Source organism: Trichoderma breve, chromosome 5 (genome assembly GCF_028502605.1).
Source record: "Trichoderma breve strain T069 chromosome 5, whole genome shotgun sequence".
Taxonomy (NCBI): Eukaryota; Fungi; Ascomycota; class Sordariomycetes; order Hypocreales; family Hypocreaceae; genus Trichoderma; species Trichoderma breve.
The window spans coordinates 1,678,247-1,705,170 of record NC_079236.1 but is presented as its reverse complement, the minus strand read 5'-3'; the positions used below and the strand labels follow the sequence as shown (position 1 = coordinate 1,705,170).

Genomic DNA, 26,924 nt, shown 5'->3' with positions numbered 1-26,924 from the left:
AGTAACATGGAAGAGAAGAGTGTGGTCCTAGGTAATACACCATGAGTAACCGCAATTAGATACAACTTTTATAAAACAAAATATGGATTTGTCCTCTCCCTAGATGAAAGGCTGTGTAATGCATGCACTTTCTTCGGTCTATGTCACCAATCAACGCCAATAGATGGATAGGGCAGCTTTTTGCTGTCCGGATATCTCATGCGCAAAAAAAAATTAAAAAGCAAAAAAGGGAGGAGAAAGATTTTAGTTGTTCTTGGCCAGACTCTGAAGCTTGACAAGCTCCGCATAGTGGCCGTCCTTCTTCATCAACTCGGCATGAGTACCAGCTTCGACTATGCGGCCCTGGTTGAAGACGTAGATGACATCTGCCTTTTGGATCGTGCTGAGACGGTGAGCCACAGCAATGGTGGTACGGCCCTTGGCGGCCTTGTCCAAGGCGGCCTGCACAACGTGCTCAGATTCAGAATCCAAAGCAGAGGTCGCTTCATCAAGAAGAAGGATCTTGGGGTGACGAATAAGAGCTCGGGCAATGGCAATACGTTGTTTCTGACCACCAGACAACAGAGCTCCCTTGCTACCGACAATAGTGTTAAATCCTTCAGGCAAGGACATGATGAATTCGTAGATGTTAGCCTCGCGACAAGCTAATTCCACGGCTTCGTCTGTGACATCTGGGTCCGCAGTTCCAAGCAGGATGTTCTCTTTGATAGTTCCCTGATATAACGTCGGCTCTTGGCTAACCAGAGCAATGTGGGACCGGTATTCGTTTAGGTTGAGCGTGCTGATTTCTTTGCCATCAATGTATACACCACCAGTCAATGGGTCGTAGAATCGTTCCAAAAGGGCAATTGTAGTACTCTTGCCGCAGCCAGAGGCACCAACCAGGGCAACATACTGTCCAGGCTGGACGGTCAAGTTCAATCCTCGCAGAACTGGCTGCTCCGGGCGAGTTGGGTAACGGAAGTGAACATCGCGGAATTCAAGGCTTCCCTCGACCTCGGGCAACGGCTGGCCTTGCTCTGACCAGGTGTCAATAGTGGGCTGTCGATCGAATAAGACCTTCAGCTCCCTAGCGGCGTGATGAGCCTTGCCCATGTCGGGGGCGAAGGAGAAAATGGAACCAGCCGACTGGGCACCGAAAACGACAGCCATGAAGCAGAGGAAGAACTGGAAAAGGTTGTATTCGCCCTTTCCAATCAGGGTACCACCGTACCAGAAGCCCAACGCAAAGACCAAAAAGTTTAACGATTGCGAGGCAGCGTACAACAAACTGGATTTCAGCACTGACCTAAGACTGCGTCGTTGCTGCTCAACGAGTGAATCGTGGTACAGCTTCAAGACGTCTTCTTCACGAGTAAGGGCAGCAACAGTCCGAATAGCAGAGATAGCCTCAGAAGCAAAAGTGGCCGAGGCAGCATAAGCGGCCTTGGAGCGACGCTGGAAGTGAGCAAGCAGCCAGAAACGGAAGAAACCGCATCCCAGCAAGATGGGAATACAGGCAGTGCAAACGAGCGAGAGCTTCCATCCGATCGAAAGCGACAGGACGATAGCAACGATGAGAGTTGTAGACATCATGAGCAACGTACCGAGAGTGGCACCGCTAAGGCCAGCAACATGGGTTGTCTCGGTGGAGAGGAACGACGTCAAAGCACCAGCGGTATTCTCATCCCTGTCAAAGAAAGCAACATCCTGGCGCAACATGGCGCGGAAAGCACGGTCTCGGACGCGATGGACAAGGCGTTCGGAGCAGATGGCAAACAAGACACCCTGGGTTGCAAAGGCGAAGAATTGAACAAAGGCGAGCATCAAGTACATGGCACTCCAAAAGTCGGAGTCTTTCTTGATGCGGTGTGCGTTCGCTGGGGTGACGGGCTGCGAGAGAGTGACGATTTGCTTGGCGAAGAAGACTGCAGAGGTCGGGTTACCGCCACCACAAATGGTAGAGAAGAAGAGGCCGACCAGCATCAGCTTCCACTCGGGGGCGTTGAAAGCAGCGATGACCTTGATAAGAGTCCACAGGCTGTACTTCTGTTCCTCCTCTTGCTTGCGCTTCTGAAGGGCAATGCTCGAGGCCGACTTTTGTGTAGCAGATCGATCCAGTTTAGCGGCGATGTCATCATCAGGGTCAGCTGTGTACTCCTCCTTGTTGGTGGTCATCTTGCGGATAAGCATCTCCTCCTTCTCAGAAATCTCCTCTTCCTCTTCGGCGTTCTCTTGAGTGACAGCAATCTTCTGGGCCGAAACAAGGTTGTAGTAGGCACCTTGCTTCTCAAGCAGCTCATCGTGGGTACCTTGCTCAACAATGCTACCTTGGGACATGACGACGATGTTGTGGGCATCCTTGATGGTGGACAACCTGTGGGCAATGGTAATTGTGGTTCGGCCCTGAGAGGCAGCTTCCAAGGCAGCTTGGACAACACCTTCAGACTTGGTGTCGAGGGCAGATGTAGCTTCGTCCAGCAGTAGAATCTTTGGGTTTGACACGACGGCACGAGCAATTGCGATACGTTGTTTCTGGCCACCAGACAAAAGGAAGCCGCGTTCACCAACGTTGGTCTCGTAACCTTCAGGGAGGGCAGAAATGAAGTCGTGAGCGTTGGCCTTGGCAGCCGCGGCCATGACAAGCTCGCGCTGCTTCTCCTCAGTCGCATGTTCGTGCTCCGTTCCGATCAAGCCATGGCGAATATTGTGATAGATGGTCGTTCCGAAGAGAGTAGGTTCCTGGCTAACAAGGGCCATTTGCTGGCGCAGCCATTTCAGGTTAAGAGTGCTAATATCATGGCCGTCCAAGTAAACGGTTCCTCCGACAGGATCGTAAAATCGTTCAACGAGACCAACAATAGTACTCTTACCAGATCCTGAAGCACCAACCAAAGCAGTAGTTTTGCCAGCAGGGATCTCAAGCGACACGCCATTCATGACCTTGACTTCGGGTCGAGAGGGATAAATATGCTCGACGTTTTCCAAGCGAATGTTGCCCTTGAAGTCAGCAAGTTTCTCACCCTTGTCGTCTGAAGGGTCGAGCGGAGAGATTCGATCGATGGTGTTGAAGATCTTGGCAGCTGCTGCAAGAGCAGTGGTGAAAGCCTGGATGTTGGGGGTGACGTTGCCGAGCTGGAAGGCACCAATCATGACGGACATCATAATGGTCAGGATTTTGGACAATGGGACAATTCCTTCAATGATGAATTTGCTGCCCTGCCAGAAAGCCAGACCGTAATTCAGAAACAGAATGAGCATCATGCCGGCGATCATGACGCCCATAGCAGACTTGACCCGAACTCCATAGTACTGAGCCTTCCCAAGGTGCTTATCATACTGCTTGGCAAGGCGATCTTGGGTTCCAAAGGCAATAGCATTCCGAACTGAGCTGAGAACTTCATCAGCCAAGCTACCGCCTAGAGCAAACGCTTCGAGAGAAGCTTTGTTGTTCTTGAGCATAAGACGGCCACCAGTGCCAACATTAAGAAGCAATGCAAACACAGTAGATGAAAGGATAAGAGTCAACTTCCAGTAATTGACAAAGCCGATGATGAATGCAGTGAAGAAAGTCGCCAGAGCTGCGAGGGTAAGGGAAACCTTTTCCGAAATACCATCCTGGATGAGGTTGGTATCAGCCGTAATGCGCGTGGTGACTTCACCGGCACCAATCTTATCGAAATAGCCAATGTTTTGGCGCATGCAGCTCTGTAGGTAGTGTTCGCGGATCTTCGCAGCGATATGCTCACCAGTGTAAATGAAACCAACGGTGCAGATGTAGGTGACAACGAAGTCTCCAATGGCCAGATAGACGAAGTAGAGGACGAAGTGGCTCATTTCATTGACAAACTGATCGTAGGTCATGTTACCGCCGCTATAAAAGTATGACTGGAAGGTATTTTGGAGTCTACCGAAGATGATGGTCATCATGGGAATGGCAGCACCAGAAGCAATGGCACAGAAGGACGAGACGAAAATGATGGCCAGATCAGTGCGGGAGGCATATCGATAGACGGCCTTGATTCCGGCCTTGATCTCCGGGGTATAGACCTGACGCTTCAGGATCTCAGCCTGGTTGGCGGGTAGATGAGCGTAAAGCTCATCGATGTCGTCCGACTTGGGAGGGGGAGGAGCAGGTGGCTTGGAGTCGACCTTTGTCAGGTCGATTTCCGCCTCCTTGCCATGTCTCGATGAAAGCGTGGCATCGACATCTGAAGAAGCGCTGTGACTAGAGGTCGGGACTGATTGCGCGCCCATGGGCGACTTTTCCGATATGTCGGCGGTCATCGTCTCAATTGCCGCGCCTGCCACAGGCGGGTAGACGGAGAAATGGCGGCTATTCGAAGGAGAGGCCAATTATGCCAGTTCGAGATATGCAGTTCGATGCAGTCAAGGATCGGGACCTCGCTCTACCGACCGGGGGGAACGAGATGAGCAGCGCGTCACTCCAGCAAACGAGAGTGAGTTGATGTTGCGCTACAAGATCAAACGAGATGCGAAAAAAAGAAACAAGACAAAACAGCTGCGCCCCTGCGGTTACTGCAAGGGTGATGCCTTGAATTATAGACGATGGCCTCTGGAACAGAAAAGATGAAAGCAAAGGCCAACGTGGCGAGGCGCCTAAAGATATAGCGAGGCTCGGATCCAGAAAGTACGGAGGCAGCAACGACCTAGAATATAAGAAGGCATCGATTCGGCACGGCCCCACCCAGCAAGTGAATAATGAAGCAGAGCCGGAAAGAGCCAAAGCCGGTGCCTGCTGCACTACAACGACATGCACGTTTCCTGGCCGCGACTTGCAGTTGCGTTTACTGCCCAAACAGCCTTAGCGCCTTCGCACAGAGTACGAAATTCCTGGTCCGTTTTCCCTGGTACGTGCATCGATGCTCGTACAGATAAGGTAGGTACACGTACAACCCCCGTAACTGGGAGAGAATGCCACGCATTCCAGGATGCATGCGCTCGGGGATGAGAAGAAAAAAGTCCTTAGGCTACTCCGAGCTGGGATACGGGATTGGGCTGGACCCGACGAACCTAGCGCTGGCGAGATTGAAGGCCGCTATTTCGCACTAGAGGCTGGAAATAGGAGGGAAACATGCAACTCCACCGCGCTGGTACGATACGATACGATCCATTGCAGGTATGGATGTTTCTCGCTTATTGAGGGGAACAGCACCAGGCATTCCACTGTATTGTAGGCGCCGCATCACGGGGGAGAGTCGTTCAACCTGTTTCTCCTTTGCGCAACAGTCTCTCTTCTCTATCCGCCTTTTGCCTATCTGCAGGGCCTCGTTGCCAGGGCTGGACGAGGGATTCGGAGTTGTTTGAATGCCCTTGCGTGTACGAAGTACGAAGTGCATATGTACCAGTACCAAACAAAAGTACGAGCACTTCTGGTAATACGTGTAATTCATTTGCCCGGGCAGCTTCATTAAAATCAGCCGTTGTCTCCCCGGCCAATTAATTGGACGACTAGGCCGAGCCCACCAACGCAACCCGGCTAGTTGTTGCGGGCGACAGTGGGGGAGAGGCGCCATGAGGACTGGAGAGACCTTGTACAGCTTCAGATGAAGATGAGACGAAACCCGGTGAAAGAGATTAATGTTGTCGAGTGAATACATACATCATGTGTAGGCGGCTCTTCGGCCACGCCATGTCTCATGCTGCCGGGCCATGTTTGAGATTCCTACTCACTCTCAATGGCAATCGACTGCAAATGCAAGTAAGACACCGTACATTACTTGTATTCGTAGCGACGGCGCCTGCTGTGGCCCGTATCCAGTCTCCAGTTCTCGCGGCGCGAGTGCGAGTACGCGTATCTCGCTCACCACTTGCGAGATTCGAGGCACCTTGCCGACACAAGTACAGCAACGTTGATACTGTGCTTAGAACAAAAGGTAGCACCCGTGAAACCAGTGTCTTGCCATGATTGATTAGATTTTGCGAAGTACAACAGGTCGCTGCATGTTTCTTGCCTGCTAAGTCCCTACATTCACGCCTCACCTCTTCACCTATCCTCTAATCACCACCTATCTTCTTGAAAACCTGGTAGATACTCGTACCTTATCTCCGCCGGAGTCGGCAAGTCTACTTTTATGCAGTAATATTACGCATCTCATGCTGCTTGCACAAATGGCCCCGGCACCGCCCGCATCCGTCCCTACAGTTGTGCGCAAAGAAGGTACTGGTACCTAGGTACCTTGAAGACAAAACAAAGCACCAACCGCGAGGACGTCATCCCCCTGGCGACGATCAATTCAATCTCACGTCAACCCATTTCTTCTAGATGTACAGAAAATCAACAAAAATAATAATAGAATACCATTATTTTCTCATTATCAATTTTCCTTGAATTCTGTCCCCCTTATTAGTTGACTCATCACTCTAGTGCCACCAACGTTTTACTCCCGCTACCAACTATGGAGTAATGCTTGCGGCAATGACTCCTCGTTTTGTTTTGCGCATCCTTCGAGCCTCACCGGGGCGCTACCCGACTCCGAATCCCGTAGACGCCACGATTAAACGTGGTGGCGCTTCTCGAAGGGCTTTTCTCCGTAGCTGAGGCAGGGGCCCTTGCCAACATTGAAAACATATCCATTGGTATCCCCGTGCCGCCACTTTAACTAGCAGAGCCCCTACTTTGCGGTAAGGCGTAAGCTTTGAAACCCGACCCGACGGCGGGCTGGTACACATGCTTACTGATGCCATGTGCTTTTTAGACGCTGCAAAACACGTTTTTGACGTTCCATCTAGATGTAGTCAAGAGGAGATGCATGATATGGCTTTTTCTATTATCTGCACCTCAGAAAGCGAAAAAGATACGTTTATCCGCTGCATCTGCACTTTATGAGGAATTGTCAGCTGACGTCAGTACTCAAAGGTAGATTTGCGACTTCTCGCACTCCAGAACATGGCCGAAATCCAGACCGCCAGCACGAATAGGAGGGGCGCCATCCCTTACTTCAAGGTTACTATGCGGTGGATGATAGGGGAGTCAAACTGGCAAAAAGCTTGTTTATGTGCGGCGCCCGGGGAGCGAAATATGATATATATTCTCCGACCACCGAGTAGGCCTATGATTTACTTTGGTCTCGCATTTATTTCCCGTTGCAAGGAAGTATTGACTTCTATGGAGTAGAGCACAATATTTGATACAATGTATAGATGAACAATTCCTGTGAACAAATTAAATAACACTAATCATTAAAGAAGAACTACCGTTTACTTCGTGCTTCATTTGCTTCGCTTTGATCAACTAAGTTTAATTTCTCCCGAGATATAATCAATCATTGCTTTGCAGGTGCTAATAATACCTACCTTCAGCTTCGTTTGCTTTTCGTTTCCAGCAAATAGCTTAGTCCCATGGCCCCTGCCATGCGAACCCGAATCCCGACGGCATAACCCCGTTACTCATCTAAACTGCTGAATCCCGACATTACCAAACAGCTAGTAGCAGCAGAAAGCCAATCTAGCGATAGCCATGCGCGCTGCAAGGATGGTGTGAAAATTATGTTTAAACTGCTGTATCATCAGCGTGGATCAATCCTTCGGTCGGGGTGCTTGTACAGTCCGGCTGTCGCGCGGATTGGTGTAACGGCAGCATATCGTACTTCGTAATTCGTAAGTGGCAATAGCTCGTCATCCTTCTCCTCAGAATGACTCAACATAGCTGTAAAGGTAATCCCCCAAAATGGGCTTCTCTTTTATTCGTCCGTTACGTATTCCCTCTTGAGTTTATTTACATATTCAGACGGACATCTTGTGCTGGATGAGTAGAACGCAGAATAGGCATCAACTCATGATTTAGAAGATGGCTCATGTAATAAAACCCGATGTCCCAACCTCGCCGCTAGCTCAGGGTGAATACGACCGAATACGCTTCTTGCTCTCTGTACCAAGGTATGTACTGATTGGCCACGGTCGTCCCGTTTACGGCCCCGTCCGGGCTCTTAGCATTACCGACATCCGGAACACCTACCCGAAATTCACATCAAGGTAATGTGTGCTTCAGCAGCCATCTCAAGATGAGACGGTTCGTCAGTCGTAGTTCGAATCTTTCAAGAATGATCGAGACACCAGTAATCGGCATCCAAATTGGAATCAATGGTTTCGTGGTCTAGTTGGTCATGACATTTCGTTAACAACATCTGTTGACACCACCGAAAAGGTCCCCGGTTCGAGCCCGGGCGAGATCATTCTTTTTTCCCTCAGCGTATAATTTGAAACATTTTTTACATCGTAAATCACATTCTTTTCTTTTCTTTTCCTTTTTTTTTTGATTTTATTTTCATTACGAGGATTCGGAGATCACGCGTGGGGTACAGCCAAGACTACTTCGTAAAACTGCTCGATCCGTTGGCCGACGTCAGATTACTCAAACACCATACCTAAGGTAGGTACTTTTCGGTCTCTGCAGGCACTTGGAGGAGTGCAAAACTACCTAGAATTAGAATATAGGGGTCAGTCGATTTTGTCATTAGACAGAAGGCGTAAACGAGGCGTTTGAAATCTATCATATTTGATGAAGAAGCATCACGCCCCCCTCAGTCGGGCGAGATTACACTGTCACCAACACTTTGAATTCGCCGCTCGAGTAGAAACACGGAGTTCGGGGAGTTGAAAGATGCCTGACTAGTCTACGATGACGGTGGAAAGAATTCAGCGTCTGAGGGATGTTGTTACGTGGGATATTCCATCCGTTACATTGTTGCCTGACGCCCCTTTATTTCCGGCATGTACAAATTTTGATGCCTGAAATCGTGCTCCTCTGGTGTCGATTTTGAAAATGCTACCTAATTCTTTTACCAGTAAAAAAGAGGAAGACAAATCAAGTATCGGGGTTACGATAACAACCGATTGCGTATTGCCGAGCAAATCACAACTACATAAAGTATGCTTACGGTCTAACCACCGGGATTTCAAATATTCGCGGTTAATTCGCCCAGTGCGGCCGATTTGGTCATGTTGCCATCAATGAGTCATGGTCCGAGACAGGAGGATAACAACGGCCTGTCCGCCAGAACAGCTACGTTGGGTGACATAAGTGTTTGACTCGAAAGTTCACATCAAAGCCTTGCATCCCAACATCAGGCTTTTGTCCCTCATGTTGATATAGCAATGCACAAGCTCCTGTAATTAAGTCTTCACCTCCTGTACTTCCTGTCAGATTACCTCCAACGGCTGTGACCGAAGCTCACCGCCAACACATATCTAAAATACCTATCTACACTGAAAAGATTTGTATCTCTATAATATTTATAGAATCATTAGCACATTAGTTTTCTCCGCGTGGATATATGTGTTTTCTTTACCGTCTTATATGATGTAATGCACTGACAAAGCGATATGATGTGTAGTGTTGCGGCCCGTCGTAGATGTTGCAGGCTGACGTATGCCTTTCTGTAAAGTAGGAGATCTCAAATTTGATATATACGAAAAAGCTCGTATCATGAGTAGCCATATTTCAATCATTTGAGAATTACAAAGTATGCTGGAGCGACAGATATAGGGATGTTCATGACGCATTAGACTCTCCAGAGTAAAGAGGCAAACAGAGTGATATAAAAGGCAGCTTAGCTTAGAAACACAGGCACTAAAAACCAATTCTGCCTATAAAGAATCAAGCACAATACGGCGATGTTTTGAAGTGGATTGCTGCAAATATGGATGTTTTCAAAGCAGCGCTGTCATGTGGTCGAGTGCATGGGTCCTAGGGTAGCAATTCACTCAGACGAAGTGACAAACTTACCCAAGGGCAGTCCAAATGACTTGGCGTAAAGTGCACTACGTAGGCAAAAATTAACATGAGATGCTTGAGATGATGGGATAAACTCAGAACACAATATGACGTTCGGTATAGCTTGAAGTTGCATTCTGTGCGCATCATATTTCACACAGCCATAGAAAGCTATAAGACGATGAAGAGGGGTTGTAAGTAAAGTTGCTTTCGATCAGATATTCATTTCATTCAGAATGGCCAAGGCCCAAAAATTAATTCTTGTACAAGTTTATGGCTCAATGGTATAGTATAATCATAATCTCTTCGGTCTTGATGCGCGGCGGTGCGGCGATGCAGCAGTGTCATGATTGATGGATCAGCCCTACGGTGCCTGGAGATCTTGGAGATGGCTTCAGTCCTATATTTCCCAATTAGGATGTCGGACCAATGAATGGGGCCAAAAGCGGCGTTGGGCGAGGGGGCCGCAGCTACTGGCTGCTGGGTGACACAGCCTGATGCCACAATGGAGGATTTCAGCTGGGCCAATCTGGCTACATGTGTCTTTACTAGACTATAATCTCACTCTGTCCATCACCTAGTTCGCATAGTTGAGTTGCTTTCTATATATTTTCTTCGGAGCGCGTGAGCTTTAAAGCTTAGCATCAACATGACTGACATACCTTTGCGACGTCATTTTTGCCATCTCCGCAGTTGCTCTTGATAAGCTCGCCCGCCCTTGCAAAGCATACGCCCCACCCCACTAAAATTCTCGCCCTTGGGAACTAACCATAGCGCAATTCTTTTCTCGTGAACGTGAACGGCCATTGCCATGAACTTCACTTTCTAGGATCCGCATTTTCTTCTGCTTTATTCATCGCGATAGGACCAAACCACCTGGCGCTCTGTCGCCCTTCTTTAATGTCGCCCCAACGCGTATGAGAGCACTCTACTCTGCCGCTGGCAAGCTCCAGCGAGCTCCGGTAGCGAGCTTCGTTCGGCTTGCTCGCCACCGAGGACGTCGCATTGCGTGGGAAGCGCAGTCGCGATGGCTCGCTGATGTTGTACAAAGGGATGAAGCCAAGGATGCCAAGTCTCTAGCTTGTAAGATGCTTGCGACACTCCCTGCATTTGAGATTTTGATATTGGTAGCTGATATTGCAATAACAGTGTCTTCCTCTTCGCGATACAATGAAGTTGGTGTGCAGCAACTTAGCGATCACATCTTCCCTCAGATATTTCCTGGAGGTTCTAAACCGCCGCCTGAGGAGCTGGTAAGGCTGTCAAGAGACCATTTAAAACGACATGACCTCTATGGAAAGAACACGGATACCTCTGAACCTGTTGCTTTCGACCTGCCCGAACTCAAGGGCAAGACCCTCGACGAACATTTTCACAAGCTTGGAATCGATTGTGCCGAACCGTACTTGCGGCTTGCCAAAGAATTCACGTGTGCAAATGTCCCTCTGAAGCCGAAACAATGGGTGCACCAAAGCGGGTGGACCAAATATCACTCTGATGGGACACCACCGGAGTCGGTAGAATCCCCCGATGAAGAGATGCTGTGTTTTGACACAGAAGTCATGTATAAAAATCACCACTTCGCAGTAATGGCATGCGCGGTTAGCCCCACGGCATGGTACTCATGGCTATCTCCTTGGCTACTAGGCGAGACAGACAACGAGCGACAGCTAATACCGATAGGCGACCCAGCCAAGGACCGTATCATCGTGGGACACAATGTTGGCTATGACAGAGCAAGAATATTGGAAGAGTACAATCTCAAGCAAACTAGAACTGGATTCCTAGATACCATGTCACTGCACGTTGCTGTTAACGGCATGTGCTCACGACAACGCCCGACCTGGCAGAGGTTCAAGAAAAATCGAGAGATGCGAGAAAGAGTGGCTAGCCAAGATCCTGATCACGGCATGGTTGAGCTTTTGAGCAATCCTAGCATACACGAAGAGGAGGAGCTGTGGGTCGAGAGAAGCTCAGTCAACTCACTGCGGGATGTCGCCAAATTCCATCTCAACGTCACAATCGACAAAAGCAAACGGGATGACTTTGCCGAGACCGACCGCGAGGTCATACTGAAACAGTTGGACCAACTTCTGGAATACTGCGCTGCAGATGTGTCCACCACCCACAGAGTATATCAAATCGTTCTTCCTAGCTTCTTAAACGTTTGCCCACACCCAGTCAGTTTCGCTGCCCTGAGGCACTTGTCATCCGTTATTCTGCCGGTCAACGAGACTTGGGAGCAATACATCGCTAATGCTGATGCACTATACAATAACCTCCTTGAATCGGTCCAGAAGAGGTTAGAGGATCTGGCGAAGAAAGCCATTGAACTGACGGACAGCCCCGAGATTTGGGGAAAAGATCCCTGGATGATGCAACTGGACTGGTCAGTACAAGAGCCTAGGTATGTCAAAGCCAAACGCAAGGGTGATCCACCAATACGAGATGCAAGACAGAAGATGGCAGGGAAGCCGAAATGGTATAGGGATCTCTATGCCAGTAAAAACGCCCCTATAAACCTGACGGTGCGAAGTCGCATTGCCCCTTTGCTATTGAAGTTGGCTTGGGACGGGCACCCATTATTCTGGTCTAACAAGTATGGCTGGGTGTTTCGAGTCAGCCCAACCGATGTGTCCGGTTACATTGCAAAGAAGATGCCAGAGTGTGTCTTTGATGACTCTGACCCTGCCTTGCGCACCGATTGGGGGCACTCATACTTTAAGCTCCCTCATAAAGATGGTCCCACCGCTCGCTGCTCGAACCCTATGGCAAAAGGATATCTCAACTATTTCGAAAATGGAACACTATCATCAGAGTATGAGTATGCTAAAGAGGCACTGGAAATGAACGCCTCTTGTTCCTACTGGATAAGCGCGCGCGATAGGATAAAGTCCCAAATGGTTGTCTACGAAAACGACATACTCGCTACTGAAGAGGGTAAGGCGATGGAGGCTGGAGAAAAGCGCCAGGGCTTTATTTTACCCCAAGTTATTCCCATGGGTACAATCACTCGGCGAGCAGTTGAGAAAACCTGGCTCACGGCAAGCAATGCCAAGAAGAACCGTGTTGGGTCTGAGTTAAAGTCGATGGTCAAAGCCCCAGATGGTTATTGCTTTGTGGGTGCCGATGTAGACTCGGAAGAACTGTGGATTGCTAGCTTGATGGGCGATGCGACATTCAAAATCCATGGCGGAAATGCAATTGGTTTCATGACGCTTGAGGGGACAAAAGCTGCAGGCACAGACCTGCATTCGCGGACAGCGGCGATCTTGGGTATCACTAGAAATGACGCGAAGGTCTTCAACTACGGACGTATCTACGGAGCTGGGCTGAACTTTGCTGCCACTCTCCTACGACAATTTAATCCTGCGCTCAGTGAAAGCGAGGCAATGACTATTGCTCAGAGACTCTATGCCAACACGAAAGGCACCAAGACGATCCGCAGGGTCATAAACCAGCACAAATTCTGGAGAGGTGGAACGGAGTCGTTTGTATTCAATAAACTGGAAGAGTTTGCGGAACAGGATTGGGCCCGAACACCGGTGTTGGGAGCCGGTATCACACAAGCACTTATGAGCCGCTTTGTGAGCAAGGGTGGCTACCTGCCTTCCCGCATCAACTGGGCTATTCAATCCTCGGGCGTCGATTATCTCCACTTGTTAATCGTTTCTATGGACTACTTGATTCGCCGGTTCAACCTCGATGCTCGACTGGCCATCACAGTCCACGATGAAATTCGGTATCTGGTGAAGAACGAGGATAAATACCGGGCTGCACTTGCACTCCAGGTAGCAAATATTTGGACCCGGGCCATGTTCGCGCAACAAGTGGGCATAAACGATCTCCCCCAGTCCTGCGCTTTCTTCTCTGCCGTCGACATTGATCACGTTCTGCGCAAAGAAGTCAACATGGACTGCGTCACTCCTAGTCACAAAACTCCGATTCCTCATGGCGAGAGCTTGGATATCCAAACTTTGCTGGACAAGGGTGCTGAGGCGATGCTCGATCCGTCCATCGTTCCGGATCCCAAGTTTGCTCCAAAGTTGGATGGTATAGTGTATACGCCGCGTACTCCAATAATGCAAACACTTCAAGAATCGGGGCAGAATAACATATCGTTTATCAAAGCTCAGATTGCGAACGATGACCAAGAGTTGCAGGATATTGTCAATAATTTGCGCAAGGCTACAACGCAGAAGTCTACCACGCCGAGGTCTACAACGTCAAGATCTACAACACCGAAGTATAAAGCGCAAATGCCCCCAGCAGCGCCGCCTAAGGATGTGCTTCGTCATAACGCAACCGATGTAGACACATGGTGCACATGGGTGAATGAGCCCGTCTCGGGCTCGTACAAAAGAAGCTACAATCATCAGAACGGGGGTCACGGTATTAAGAGTGGCATGCCTTTGCATTAAGATCCGAAGCACATCACACAAATGTTAACCGTCACACCTGGGCCATTCCAGTAAAGTATAAGATGAGTTTGTTCGGCGATGTACAACAGTATGGGGCTACACATGGAGTTCTTTTCTGTTTTTGTTGGATTACATGAATAAGAGTTATGGATATTGTGGCTTGGAGTTGGTTATGTATGAACAACGATATGATCTTTCGGGAGGCGCGCGGTCATGGATTTATGGTAAAAGGCTGTTCATGTATTATATATCTGCGGTTACGAATGTACGAGTAGAAGATGAGAGTATATGCACATGTATTGTCAAGGATGCACCAGTTCTGATGGCCTTTATTTACTTTGTTCTGCCAAATGAGTTGATAAGAGGATACACCTGTACTAGGTCGTTTACTGAGTAATTGTACAGAGAGTTACATTGAACCAAGCTGCATAGTAGATCCCTTGCCCAGCTGTATCTCGAGATCTGACGTGCATAGGTGGGTTTTTATGTATGTAGTTCATCGGGCAGCTTAGATTGTATGGGGCTGTAAATCTAGCAGCTTAAGCCCCACTACTAGAACTCACGCGCCATAATGGCTTTCGACATCTCTAGCCAATCACAGCCGGTGTATTTTTTTTTTTCTTTTCCATTTGCTTGTGACGTAGCTCCGAGGCCGGGGCTCTGTGCAGTGAGTCGAATTGAAGCCATCACCAGCATCAGCGTGCACTCTTGCCTTTTCGCTGTTGACGCTCAATCGCCTGCGACGGCCTCTTTGGAATCGTCAATTCCATTTCAAGGCTACAGCTATTGATCATGACTGCACTTGTAAGTTTCTCTACCAATCATTGGCGTTTTATCGCTAATAGACGCCTCGTTCAAACCTCGACGAAATTTGACTGACTCTGGAATTTCTTCAGCGGAGAGCCATCGCTTTCAATGCCTCCGCCCTTGCGGCGCGGCAAGCTCGAACCTCGATCACACGCTCGCGATTATTGTCGGCATCTGGGGCCCAGTTCCGTACCTACACCGTATCCAGTCCCCGACGGCAACAGGCCTTCCAGTCGCAAATCGATAGCACTCCCAGATCATCTGTCCTCCAGTCCTCCCTGGGCGCCGCCCCGGCCAATCCACAGACACTTACCGAGAAGATTGTACAACTTCACGCAGATGGCCTTCACGAGGGGAAAAAAGTCAAGGCTGGAGATTATATTACGTTGCGGTTGGTCGATACATGGTCAGGATATCAAGAAGTCAAGCTAAACACTCTGCAAAAGGCCTCACAAGAGCATGACGCACGACAATTCATGGCCCGTGATTACCAAGTAGGAACACTCGATTGACTCGTTGTAGTGGCACGATAACTAAGCAGTGAACTTAGGTATATGGAAATGGGTGCCACCTCGGTCAAGGATAATCGCCAGGTCGTCATGACGTACGCTGTCTTGCCTCCAATTGAAGCCGTATTCATCGTCTAATCGCTCGCAGGCTTGACCACGACGTGCAGAACAACTCTGAACAAAATCTACGCAAATACCGCCTGATCGAGGAGTTTGCCAACACTCATGGCATCGACTTTTGTATGCTAGCACTACCGGGACTTCCCCATCCCAAAGATATTTGAAGCGTATGGAACTGACTTGATAGATCCCGCAAAACACGGTATTGGCCACCAAATTATGATTGAAGAAGGCTATGCCTGGCCAGGAACCGTCAGTGGTCAGTTAACTCAAAACCCGGATCGTCCTTTGTCTATTTCTAATGCCATATTTAGTTGCTAGTGATAGTCACTCAAACATGTACGGTGGTGTAGGGTGCCTTGGCACAGCCATCGTCCGCTCAGACGCTGCCAGTGTCCTGGCAACCTCGACGGTGTTCTGGCAGATCCCTCCGACTGTGAAAATCACTTTCACGGGGGTCCTGCCTCCGGGCGTCACAGGAAAAGACACGATTATAGCCCTATGCGGTTTGCTTAATAAAGATGACGTGCTCAACATGTGCGTCGAGTTCACTGGGTCTGAGCAGACGCTGGCAAGCATTCCGATTTCCGAACGCTTGACAATCGCCAACATGACTACTGAATGGGGAGCGCTTTCAGGTCCAACTCTCTTCTCTCGCAATTTCTGCTGAGTTACTAACATGTATGGGTAGGACTATTCCCTGTTGATGACAAGCTCATCTCATGGTACCGCGCCAGGGCAACACTCGCAGCCATGTCTAACAGTCCTACCAAGGACCGGATCAATCACGAGCGGATTGATAAGCTCTTGGAGAACCCTATGGTTGCTGATCCGGGTGCTAAATATGCTAAGGAATTCTACTTCAACCTGTAAGAACCCTTGTTTTCATCCAAAGTGGTCACTCTAACAAGGCCACAGATCCACCCTCTCACCCTTTGTTGCTGGTCCCAACTCTGTCAAGGTTGCCAACCCTGTTAAGAATCTCGAGGCTCAGGATATCGCTGTAGACAAGGCGTATCTTCTGAGTTGCACCAACGGTAGAAGTGAGGATTTCGCTGCTGCTGCTCGTGTATTCAGGGAGGCTGGTAAGGACGGCAAGCCTGCCAAGGTTCATCCTCGCGTCAAATTCTATCTTGCGCCTGCATCTGTGGCTGAACAGAAGATGGCGGAAGATGCGGGAGACTGGCAGATTCTCGAACAATCTGGGGCTCAGCTACTTCCGGCTGGGTGTGGTCCTTGCATTGGCCTAGTAAGTTATATATGTGGCAGATGCTATATGTTCCAGAAAGAGTTCAGTGCTAATAAAGAATACAGGGCACCGTATGTGACAGATAATACATGTTCTAGAGGTCTGAGTTCAGTGCTGATCATTGATATAGGGCTTACTCGAGGAAGGCCAGGTGGGCATTTCCGCGAGCAACAGAAATTATAAAGGGCGCATGGGTAATTCGAATCTATGGTTCCAACTTTTTATACAATGCTAATGTTGTCTCTAGGAAGTCCCAAGGCGCTGTGTTATCTCGCCAGCCCCGAGGTCGTCGCAGCCAGTGCTATTCAGGGCAAGATTGCCAGCCCAAGCTGGTACCAAAAGCCCGAGGGCGTGGAGAAAGTAGTCTTTGGCGAGGGGAGCGGCGACTTTGCTGCCGACAAAGCTCGCGCCGTTGGAGATGCCTTTGACAAGATCCTTGGTGAGATGGAGAGCTTGATTGGCGCTGCTGAAGGCGCTGCTGAAGAATCGGCAAGCCCAGCGGCCGCTGAAGAAGAGACGTTGACTACTGTCGTCCCGGGCTTTCCCGAGAAGATTGAGGGCGAAATCGTTTTCTGTGAGTGGTCTTTTATGCGTTTATAGATCCATTTACTAACTGAAGCAGGTGATAATGACAACATCAACACTGATGGCATCTACCCTGGGAAATACACCTACCAGGATGGCCTGACCACAGAGCAAATGGCCAAGGTGTGCATGGAGAACTACGATACCGAGTTCGGCAACATTATTAGGCCAAATGATGTTTTGGTAACCGGATTCAACTTTGGCTGTGGAAGCTCCCGAGAGCAAGCAGCAACATCTATCCTAGCCAAGCAGATTCCTCTCGTGGTTGCAGGTAGCTTCGGCAACATCTTCAGCCGCAACAGTGAGTTTTCCATGAGGCTCTCCAGCCTTTCCTAGTAATGTCAAATAACTAATGGAAACACTCCCAGGCATCAACAACGCTCTTCTTGGCATTGAAATCCCGAAGCTGATTGAGCGACTTCGTGAAGCGTACAAGGACGACGCGGAGAAGCCTCTGACTCGCCGTACGGGCTGGAAGCTGCTGTGGGATGTCCGCCGATCTAAAGTCACTATTACGGAGCAAGATGGCTCTTCTTGGGAGCAAAAGGTTGGAGAGATGCCTCCTAGCGTTCAGGAAATCGTTGCCAAGGGAGGTGTGGTGAAGTGGGTGCAGTCGAAAATGCAGGCTTAAAGTGTGTGACTAGTGTTGGGGAGAGAGTTATGTGTAGTTTATATCCCTGTGTATTATTTCATGTTGATGGATAAAAACGGCGCTTGGGATGTTTATGACGAAGTCAATGTTGGCTGCATCTTACACAGTTTAGATAGTTTGCATAGGTATATGCCTAAAGTAGCAGATCAACATGTAAGTAGAAGCCTATGTTTGCATCTAGAGTAAACTGTTCATACAACGGATTGTCAAGATTACGATCTGCGCGCACCTGTATGTCTATGACTTTCATTGCACCATGTTCCTACAGCACGAATGATACTAGAACCGGAAAATGCATCCATTATAGAAACCGCGAATTGAGAGGAGCCAAGTCTGAGTGCGGGGAGATGCTTTTTAGGCTTTGTCATCTCAACAACGTTGCATTTTACCCGAAATGCGGCTCAACTAACCACACACCCCGCACTCCAAATTAGGAAAATGACAAAAATTGTGACAGGGTTGATTCGCCGCTCGCCGTTCACCGAAAATCCTATATAAAGCTGCCGCTGATACCACAAAAAAAAAAAAGAGAAAAGCAAAAAGAAACACCAAAAACATACAACAGCCGGTGTTCGCTGATGGTCACCCACTCAACTACTAATCTGCCGGTTAGTGGCTTGTCTATGGGGGAGCAGACGGGACCCCGAATTTTCCACTACCTATGGTCGTATGTGCTAGATATTCTACTGCCACAACTTATAACCATTCAGAAGGACCCTTGAGGCGCTCAAGGCAAACCCCCGAGACAAGTCCTTCGCATCTTAAGGAGGCAAAGACACTCCTACAGAAGGAGACAGGTGCCTTAGCACCACCCAAAGAGATATCCATTCATGCTCGTTGCGATTGCGGAAGCAGTTTCTCGCAGATGCCATTTGCCTAAGATGCCTGGTATGTAAAGGGAGTGCAGAGCGGGTAGTGGGTGGGAGGCATGGAGGTTAAGACGATATCAAGGGTGAAGATTTAGCACCACGCAATTGGAGCAGCCGTATAACGGTCTCTTTCTTATACAGGCCAGCATACGATAGCGGCGCCCAGCCGTCTTTATCAGCTGCCTCAATCTGTGCGCCCCGGTCAAGCAGCAGCCGTACAACGGCCTCAATTCCGGCCTCTGCGGCATATGATAGCGGCGTCCGGCCTTCCTTACTGGCCGCCTCAATCTGTGCGCCTTGGTCAAGCAGCAGCCGTACAAGGGCCTCATCCCTGGTCCTCGCGGCGATTAATAGCGGTGTCCGACCGTCTTTATCAGCTGCCTCAATCTGCGCGCCCCGGTCAAGCAGAAGCCGTACAATGGCCTTATTCCCGTCCCCTGCGGCATATGATAGCGGTGTCCGGCTGTCCTCATCGGCTGCCTCAATCTGCGCGCCCCGGTCAAGCAGCAACCGTACAATAGCCTCATTCCCACTCATGCCCGCGGCATATGATAGTGGTGTCCGGCCGTTGTTGCTGGCCGCCTCAATCTGCGCGCCCCGGTCAAGCAGCAACCGTACAATAGCCTCATTCCCTCTCACGTCGCCCACGGCATATGATAGTGGTGTCCGGCCGTTGTTGCTGGCCGCCTCAATCTGCGCGCCCCGGTCAAGCAGCAGCTGTATAGCGGCCTTAGCCCCGCTCCAGCCCACGACATACGATAGCGGTGTCCGGCCATCCTTGTCGGTCGCCTCGATCTGCGCGCCCCGGTCAAGCAGCAGCCGCATAGCGGCCTCATGCGGGCCCCAGGCAGCATGAAATAGCGGCGTCCGGCTGTTCCTGTCAGCCGCCTCGAGATTGAAACCGTAGGAGAGCAGCGCTCGTAAACAAGTTTCACTACCCTTAGACGCCGCATAACTCAAAGCAGTATGGCCCCTCCGCATATCTGGTGCGTCACTTGTTGGTTTCATGAACTTAAGTAAGTGTGTTAAGAGTAACAGATTGCCGTGCTCCGCAGCGTAATGGAGCACAGTAGTATTTCTTGGAATCGAGAACCCTTTATGGTAATCGTCTTGATTGATAATCTTGTCCGAGGCATTGCAATGAGGCAGGAGTGTCTTGTATACCTCCTCGTGGCCATTTTTCAAAGCAGCCAGGATAGGATATCCGTATCTCTCTCCTTTCAGATGAGCATCAAATCCGTTGTCAATTGCAGATCGGACAAGAGACGGTAGGTTGTGCTCAGCCAGGATGTAAACTAAAGAAGCCTTGGCTGTGTAACGATGAGCTTCATACTGTTGAATCAAGTTGTACAAATGAAGCCAGCGCTTTAATGCGAAGTTCTTCAAGAATGTAATCTGAGGAATATCGTCCTCGGCAGCATTGGCATGATGAAGGACATGTCGTGTCGCGTAGTCAAGAAATGGGAACTCTTCTGAAACTCGAGTACGTAACTCTTTTGCCCGTTTTGCGTGAAGCAGAGGCTCGCCTTGGGGTACTCTTTCGGAAATGTCAATGTTGCAATAATTATCACAGCATTGTTTCAATCGATCGTGGCTATAGCTTTCAAAGCTCGCTGCGTGATTGGGCCATAGCTGGAGAATCCCGTTGTCCTTGATGAGAAAATCGCGTACGGATTCATGAATGAATTGCACAGTTCGCGCTTTCGACTTGACAAGTTCGGCAAGGCCTTTCGAAGAGCTAAGAAGATACAGCTCCATGGCCGCAGGGGTAGTAGATTCTCGGTCGTACCCAACCAGATTCTCAGGGCTTGGGTCCAGTCCTGATACGAGGGCAAAGTAGTACTCCTCACATGTCAAGGGCCTTGCTGCAAATAAGATCCACTGGATGCAAAGTAACAGATCGTCCATATTATGATTGTCCCGGCAAAGTATATCCTTGAAAAGATTACTAAGCCCATCGGGCAGCTCCTTTAATCGCCGCTTTACTGCCCACATGCGACCATCGCGGAACTCTCTGTTAAGTATGTCAACGACGAGTACCACCCACAGGAAGACTCCTGATGCTCTCTTTAAGATTTCGGCAGAGACCTCCTGAGACGCCTTGCTGTTGCCGGCTCGTAACTTGCTTCGGACATATTTCTCAAGATCTTCGCCATGGCCTGGCTGATCCTCTAAAGTGATCTTCAATCCGTTGCGTATGTCGATATGCGGATAGTGGCGACTAGAAAAACAGATGTAAATCTTCGTTTGGCTTTCGGCAGCTTGGTCTCCAAGATGTTCGAAATACTCAACCATATTCTCAACCTCAGATATATCACATTCATCAAGGGCATCGATGAAGCAGGTGATCTGTCGTTGGCCAAGTCTGGTAGCCGCATGGGTGAAAAGAGCCTGCAGCGTTTCAATATCCCAGGTAGCCTGGTTGTGCCTGGCTTGGAAGATTTGGTCTGAATCGTGTAGCACGTCCGGGAATTTTTGAATGACTTGAAAAAGCAGTGACCGATACATTCCTTCTGTTGACTTTTCCAGCTGAACGCCTCGGGCATTGAAGAAAAAAGAGATGACGGTTGCGTCGGCTATTGCTCCCCACTTGTTCTTCGCGTGGGTGTAGGCAAACTTCATCAATGTAGACTTCCCAGCGCCGGGCTTTCCATTGATCCACAGGAATCCATGATGACTGGTAAAATGTATTGGTTCAAGCCACTCAACGTACTTTGGGTGGTCAAGCAACCATTGGCAAGTTTTGGAATGTTGAGTCTTGATTGTCGCATGGCGCGAGTCGATTTGCTCAAACGTTAATGAGCCCAACACTGCCTCCATTCGATTGTGGAGCAATGCTAGGTCTACAAGGAGATCAGCCAAGACTCCAACATTAGAAGTTCCAGTACGTACTTGTTGTAGGATTTGTCGTTTCAGTATCCATTCGTTGCTGTGTAGGTATGACAGACAGGAGTTCCTTGGCGTATGCAGCAGCGACAGCAGCGGAATACTTCTGCCAGGCCTTGTTCTTGTGAGAATCTGAGTAGTCGCAAATGCCGCGAATCGCAAGGCAAGGAAAATCATGCAGCCCTGCAGCCTCCATCTCAAAGCAGATGATGCCAAGTTCGTCCGCCATCTTTGCACGAGTTTCGCCATCCTTGACGACCTGGTTGCCAGATGCAATTTTGCCATAGTGGATTTTGGGGTTCGCAGTCTCCCGATGAGGTCGTTCTAGAACCTCCGATAGGCTACAACGCTCGCAGCTGTCCAACTTTTGCGTATGCTTGTATGTGTGACGGAACAGTCGATCTGGCAAGCTAGGTCGGGCGTATGAGGTCATTTGCTCGTTTCGGTCAAGCATGTCCAAGAGGATGCTGGGGATTCTGCTAGGCGCGCTTTCATAATCCGCTTGTAGCTTGGACACAGCCGTCAAGATCGTGTGAGGGGGTGTGATGGTGCGGCCTGTTCGCTGAAACTGGCCGTCGGGCAAGATCTTGCCCAAGTCGTACTGCATCACTTCATTTCCGACTACAACATCTCCTAATCGTATGTCGATCCCGCCATCGGGCACCCCACCACCGATTCCAACCATCAATCGAATGGTGATGGAGGAGAAGCTTCGACTCATATTGCTGGCCACTGTAGCGGCGTTATTTGTGCCGTATTGGCTCGATGGAAGGCATGCGATAACAACATTATGCTCACCAATGCGGCCAAAGGTGTAAGTATTGGGATCGCCTTCCTTGCGGGGTAAGAGGACGTGAATGCTGTCTAGCATGGCTTCTGCCGCTGCCATCTCGATGGGGAGAGCGCAAACCCAGCCAATGGTGTAGTCACAGTAGCTAAGGCTTTGCCAGTCGTTATTATCCGATTGGTGTCGTTTCGAGCGGATCGACACTGCACCATCGTCATTTCGAGCTCTCTTTCTGCTCTCAGAAGCCTCCATGATCTGTCACTTTCGGCAGGCTAGGCCAAACCAGGTCTCAGCCCGTTAAGTATGTGCGCTGCTAGGGTGGACAGACCCGACATGTGCTTATCTGTGCCTCTTTGAATGAGCTCTGATCGAGTATAATGTCGAGAGGCTGCGACTGGTGCAGCAGAAGAGATAAACTTTGGTGCAGGGGGCGAGGAAAATTAAGAACGCGTATGAGCCGCAAGTCAGCGCCTGTAGGCTGTGCTGAAATTATGCCTTGCTGAGATGCAACATGGTCTGCATGTACTCAATGAAAACCACGCCGGGTCTTCTGATGCTTGGATTTATTTGCGACTTGAGAAGACCGTTGCTCGGTCGGCCAATGACAGTATCCTCAAATGCAAATATTCACCAAATTTCACCGCGCTTTTTGTTCCCATTGCAAGAAGAGGATCTCATGCTATCAAGGCCTGCAGATCTTGAGATCGGATGCAGGGGCTTCCCAGCGCTTAGAGAGATCGTTCTGGCTCCTTCCTCTGAAAAACTGGAGGGCTGAGTGCGAATAGGGATTGTCATTGTGAGGGCGGGGAGCGGATTAAGTTGTTGAAAAATAGGAATCTATTTCTTCTAGCCCTGAGGAAGCTATCTAGAAAGAAAGAAAAAGAAGAAAACAAACACGAAGACACTGTCTTCAGTGACAGACGGCCAATGGGATAGTTGTGGCTTGTAGCAGCAGCAGGAGCCCGCGTGTCCACGTGATCCACAACATAAGCTTAGGGAATACGCTACGCGCTGGCCGGATCGATTTACTCCCACTTTAGCCCACATAGCTGGAGATAATCTATCCACAGCGTATCAACGCTTGTTGTGCTAAACATCCCACATGCGTGTTGCGGGAGCCTTTGAGCCCTCTCGTTATTTCCTCCTTACTTCTGGATTGGATCAGTGGGCGCCTCTTTCATGATTGAGCCCTTGTTAAAAGCTGGTATGCTGGGTTGTTGTTGGCTCGCTCCTTGTTCGTAAGTTTCAAGAAATCACGACATTGGCCTCTAATTCCAGATGCGTAAGTTGCTAAAAATGGCCATCCATAAACACAAAGCATGAACTCAACGGGATCTCGTATAGAGATAGTCGTGTGTGCTCAACCTTAGCGGTCGTTGGCCTCAAGTTTCCATGGAAGACACCTACAACAAAAAAAAAAAAAAAACATACAACAGCCGGTGTTCGCTAATGGTCACCCACTTAACTACTAATCTGCCGGTTAGAGGCTTGTCTATGGGGGAGCAGACGGGACCCCGAATTCTCCTCTACCTATGGTCGTATGTGATAGAATCAGGAGGGCAACAGACCTAAAAGGAAGCAAGCAAGTTGGCTCAAACAATGCAAAAAAAGTAAAAAAACATACAACAGCCGCTGACGGGACCCCGAATTTTACACTGCCTGTGGTCTTATGTGCCAGTGGAAGCTTAGTCCAGGACCATATGCGCATACTTTGACAAAGCTGTCACTATTGGGGATGATACGAATTGACTTGAGCTCGAGACGATATCGAGATTTTTAATGTGTCGATGACTTAGCAGTGGAGAGGGCTGCCCAAAGTCAGGGTCGTATATTCGTGGTGGTGGCTGCTGAAGTTAGTTTTTAGCCAAGAGAAGCCACCGGGCCTAATTGTTCCAAATGCTTCGTGATACTTTCTGTTTAATTGGGGTAAGAGAGTGATGCTTTGAGCAATTCAAAACTATTTAATCTCTCAGTTCGTCCTTTCTTCCCTTGAATTCTTGTATGTCAGAGAATATCATCTCCAGTCTGTAAGAATTGGATTTTCCCTCTATATCTTGTGAATCTTGTCGCTCGGCACGATGGGACAGGTGATCAACATCATGCAAGTCGAGTCGCCAACCTCCACCGCCGGGGACTTTTCGTGGGACTCGCTACCAGTTGAAGTATGCCAGAAAATATTAAGCCGGGTAATTTTACCTAGCTCCGGGAAACGGTGCAACAGCCCAAAGGTGGCTCGATTTGCAACAGTGTGTCGCGAATGGCAGGAGATTGTTGAGACTTACACATTCCGGCGTCTCGTCCTTGATCCTAGCTCTCTCAGCGAATTAGCAGCAATAGTCAGACGAAACGACTCTCGTTTAGGATATATCCGAAACCTCTGGCTTCAAGTTAAACTCGCTAGATATACGTGTCCTGCTTGCGATAAACCAGAGGATAAAGCAACACAGTATTGGTGAGTGAGATTTCTATCTCCATCTTCATTTAGTATAATATACTTTTCTGTTAGAGGTAGGCTAATCTAAGTCGTACAGCAACAACATGATCTTTACAACGTGTATTCAGTCCCTACTAGCTACTCTTAAACTTTGGGATCCTGCAAGGCATGGCGTATGGGGAGTAACACTAACACTATCTATTTCCTCGCCCAGTGATACAGAGCATCGACTAAACCGATTCGAAATGAAGGGCGATTATCCATTTCTTTACGCCGAGGACCTAGATCTTAAACCCAGCATATTTGACTTCCACAAGATGAACGCTGTTAATCCACTTAACATTTACTTTCACGGCGATGGCCTTCCGCCGTTATATAATGAGCATGTCAAAAGGATACAGGGAACTCCGCTTCACTTACAAGCGCAGAGGAATAACCGAGGCCGTTTTGTAAATCAACACAAGACCAGCCTTCCTGCCGTACCCATGATCAAAGTGCTGGTTATCCGCAGACAGTTTCGCAGGGAAATTCATGTGGGATCCTTATCCCAGCTCCTTGGCCAAAGTTTTATAGCACTTAAGTGGTTTCGCTTCGAGAGAACAATCTCTTTAAATCCTTGTCAGCAAATGTCTTTTGATCGAGGTATGTAAGACGTTGGTTATGGTTTGTGGGCAAACATTTAATGACCACTTACATTACCTCTCTCTTATCTAGGCTTCCAGTTGCAATTACTCCCATCTCTGCCGACAACCTTGCGTCAATTGTCCCTGACGCAGTGGGAAATTCCCAAAACCGAACTTCTTGATTATGTCTACGATAAGTCGGGTTCTCAGATATCTCTGCATGCTGAAGAATACCTGCCTCAGGAGATGGCAAAGCTTTCTAAAAGATTGGAGTATTTCTGCCCACCATGGCAGATGGACACAGTAGCTTTTCTTCAGTTCATGATTAAATCAGGCAAAGTATCCAATATGGACAAAAGAAAAAGCTCTCTGAAACGCGTCGTCTTGCGCTGTCCGCTCCCAAACTTAGAACACAGCGAACGCGATTTCGTGCGGCTGGTGATTCTCGCAGCGAAAGCGGCCCTGCACTCTCTTCCGCAACTTGAAGTCATGGAGCTTTGGGGCACATGTGTTGAAGGAGAAGAAAGCTCTGCCTACATATTCCGCTACATGTACGAAAGTAGTCGAGCCAGCATCGTCTGGAGGAGCCTCGGAAACACCATGCTTGCTCAAACGCGAGTTCTTGCCCGGTGGGGAGAGGTGGCACGGGAACATCATCAGACAATTCTCACGAGCGACGTCGCCCCCTTTCTGGAGACGAAAATGGATGTGGCCAAATCCAAGGGGGCTTGCATATTCCAGCATTTGCTGTTAAAAGATTTGGTGTTTGATCCTATCACGCAGAAACATCTGGAGATTGAAGCACACCTTTCCCCATCCCAGCTGAGTGATCCTCTGAATGCAAATGATCCATCTTCAGAATTGTTGCCCGTAGACCTAGAAGAAGTGAATGGTGCTGAAATGGACGATGACCTGGCGTCATTGGAAGCAGAAATAGCGGATTTGGAGGCAAGACGCACTGCTTTGATTTGGAAGCTTTATGGTTAATATTTGGCACTTGGGTGGGTGACCAAGCGGGGGACAGAAAAAGCAAGACTATAAAATAAATAAGTGCATACATTCAGTAATATAAGCACCTAACTAACTCGTTGAACATTTATTTAGCTAGCAATGAAACTTTGTTGTATAAATATATTAGCAGTTACTAAAAAAACGTGGATATAGTAGCGGTTATTAGAAAAATTAGATATAGTAGCAGTTACTAAAGAAAGAAAGATATAATAGTAGCTACGAAAGAAATGTAGATGTAATAGTAAATATTAGCGAT

General features: G+C 48.8%; 5 protein-coding genes across 5 annotated transcripts; 3 read left to right on the top strand and 2 right to left on the bottom strand.

Annotated features, from left to right (window-relative positions):
* Nucleotides 1-243: 243 nt before the first annotated feature.
* Nucleotides 244-4,266, bottom strand: T069G_08202 (ABC transporter transmembrane region domain-containing protein; the record flags this gene model as incomplete). The annotated part of the gene is made up of 1 exon (XM_056175412.1): nucleotides 244-4,266. The coding sequence occupies one exon, from the start codon at nucleotides 4,264-4,266 to the stop codon at nucleotides 244-246; it is 4,023 nt and encodes a 1,340-aa protein (XP_056026361.1).
* Nucleotides 4,267-10,632: 6,366 nt separating this feature from the next.
* T069G_08201 (DNA polymerase family A domain-containing protein) lies at nucleotides 10,633-14,136 on the top strand (the record flags this gene model as incomplete). The annotated part of the gene is made up of 3 exons (XM_056175411.1): nucleotides 10,633-10,798; nucleotides 10,865-12,533; nucleotides 12,591-14,136. 3 exons carry the CDS (start codon nucleotides 10,633-10,635, stop codon nucleotides 14,134-14,136), a joined length of 3,381 nt encoding a protein of 1,126 aa, XP_056026360.1.
* A 792-nt stretch (nucleotides 14,137-14,928) lies between these two features.
* On the top strand, nucleotides 14,929-18,037 carry T069G_08200 (aconitase family (aconitate hydratase) domain-containing protein; the record flags this gene model as incomplete). Its single annotated transcript, XM_056175410.1, has 14 exons — nucleotides 14,929-14,940; nucleotides 15,033-15,334; nucleotides 15,390-15,437; nucleotides 15,494-15,547; nucleotides 15,601-15,692; nucleotides 15,760-15,831; nucleotides 15,887-16,210; nucleotides 16,264-16,441; nucleotides 16,491-16,821; nucleotides 16,887-16,892; nucleotides 16,952-17,015; nucleotides 17,069-17,395; nucleotides 17,444-17,707; nucleotides 17,775-18,037. The coding sequence occupies 14 exons, from the start codon at nucleotides 14,929-14,931 to the stop codon at nucleotides 18,035-18,037; spliced, it is 2,337 nt and encodes a 778-aa protein (XP_056026359.1).
* A 956-nt stretch (nucleotides 18,038-18,993) lies between these two features.
* T069G_08199 (ankyrin repeats (3 copies) domain-containing protein) lies at nucleotides 18,994-22,852 on the bottom strand (the record flags this gene model as incomplete). Its single annotated transcript, XM_056175409.1, has 3 exons — nucleotides 18,994-20,399; nucleotides 20,454-21,770; nucleotides 21,820-22,852. The coding sequence occupies 3 exons, from the start codon at nucleotides 22,850-22,852 to the stop codon at nucleotides 18,994-18,996; spliced, it is 3,756 nt and encodes a 1,251-aa protein (XP_056026358.1).
* A 1,826-nt stretch (nucleotides 22,853-24,678) lies between these two features.
* On the top strand, nucleotides 24,679-26,644 carry T069G_08198 (uncharacterized protein; the record flags this gene model as incomplete). The annotated part of the gene is made up of 4 exons (XM_056175408.1): nucleotides 24,679-24,762; nucleotides 24,829-25,052; nucleotides 25,132-25,676; nucleotides 25,749-26,644. The coding sequence occupies 4 exons, from the start codon at nucleotides 24,679-24,681 to the stop codon at nucleotides 26,642-26,644; spliced, it is 1,749 nt and encodes a 582-aa protein (XP_056026357.1).
* Between the last annotated feature and the right edge of the window lie 280 nt (nucleotides 26,645-26,924).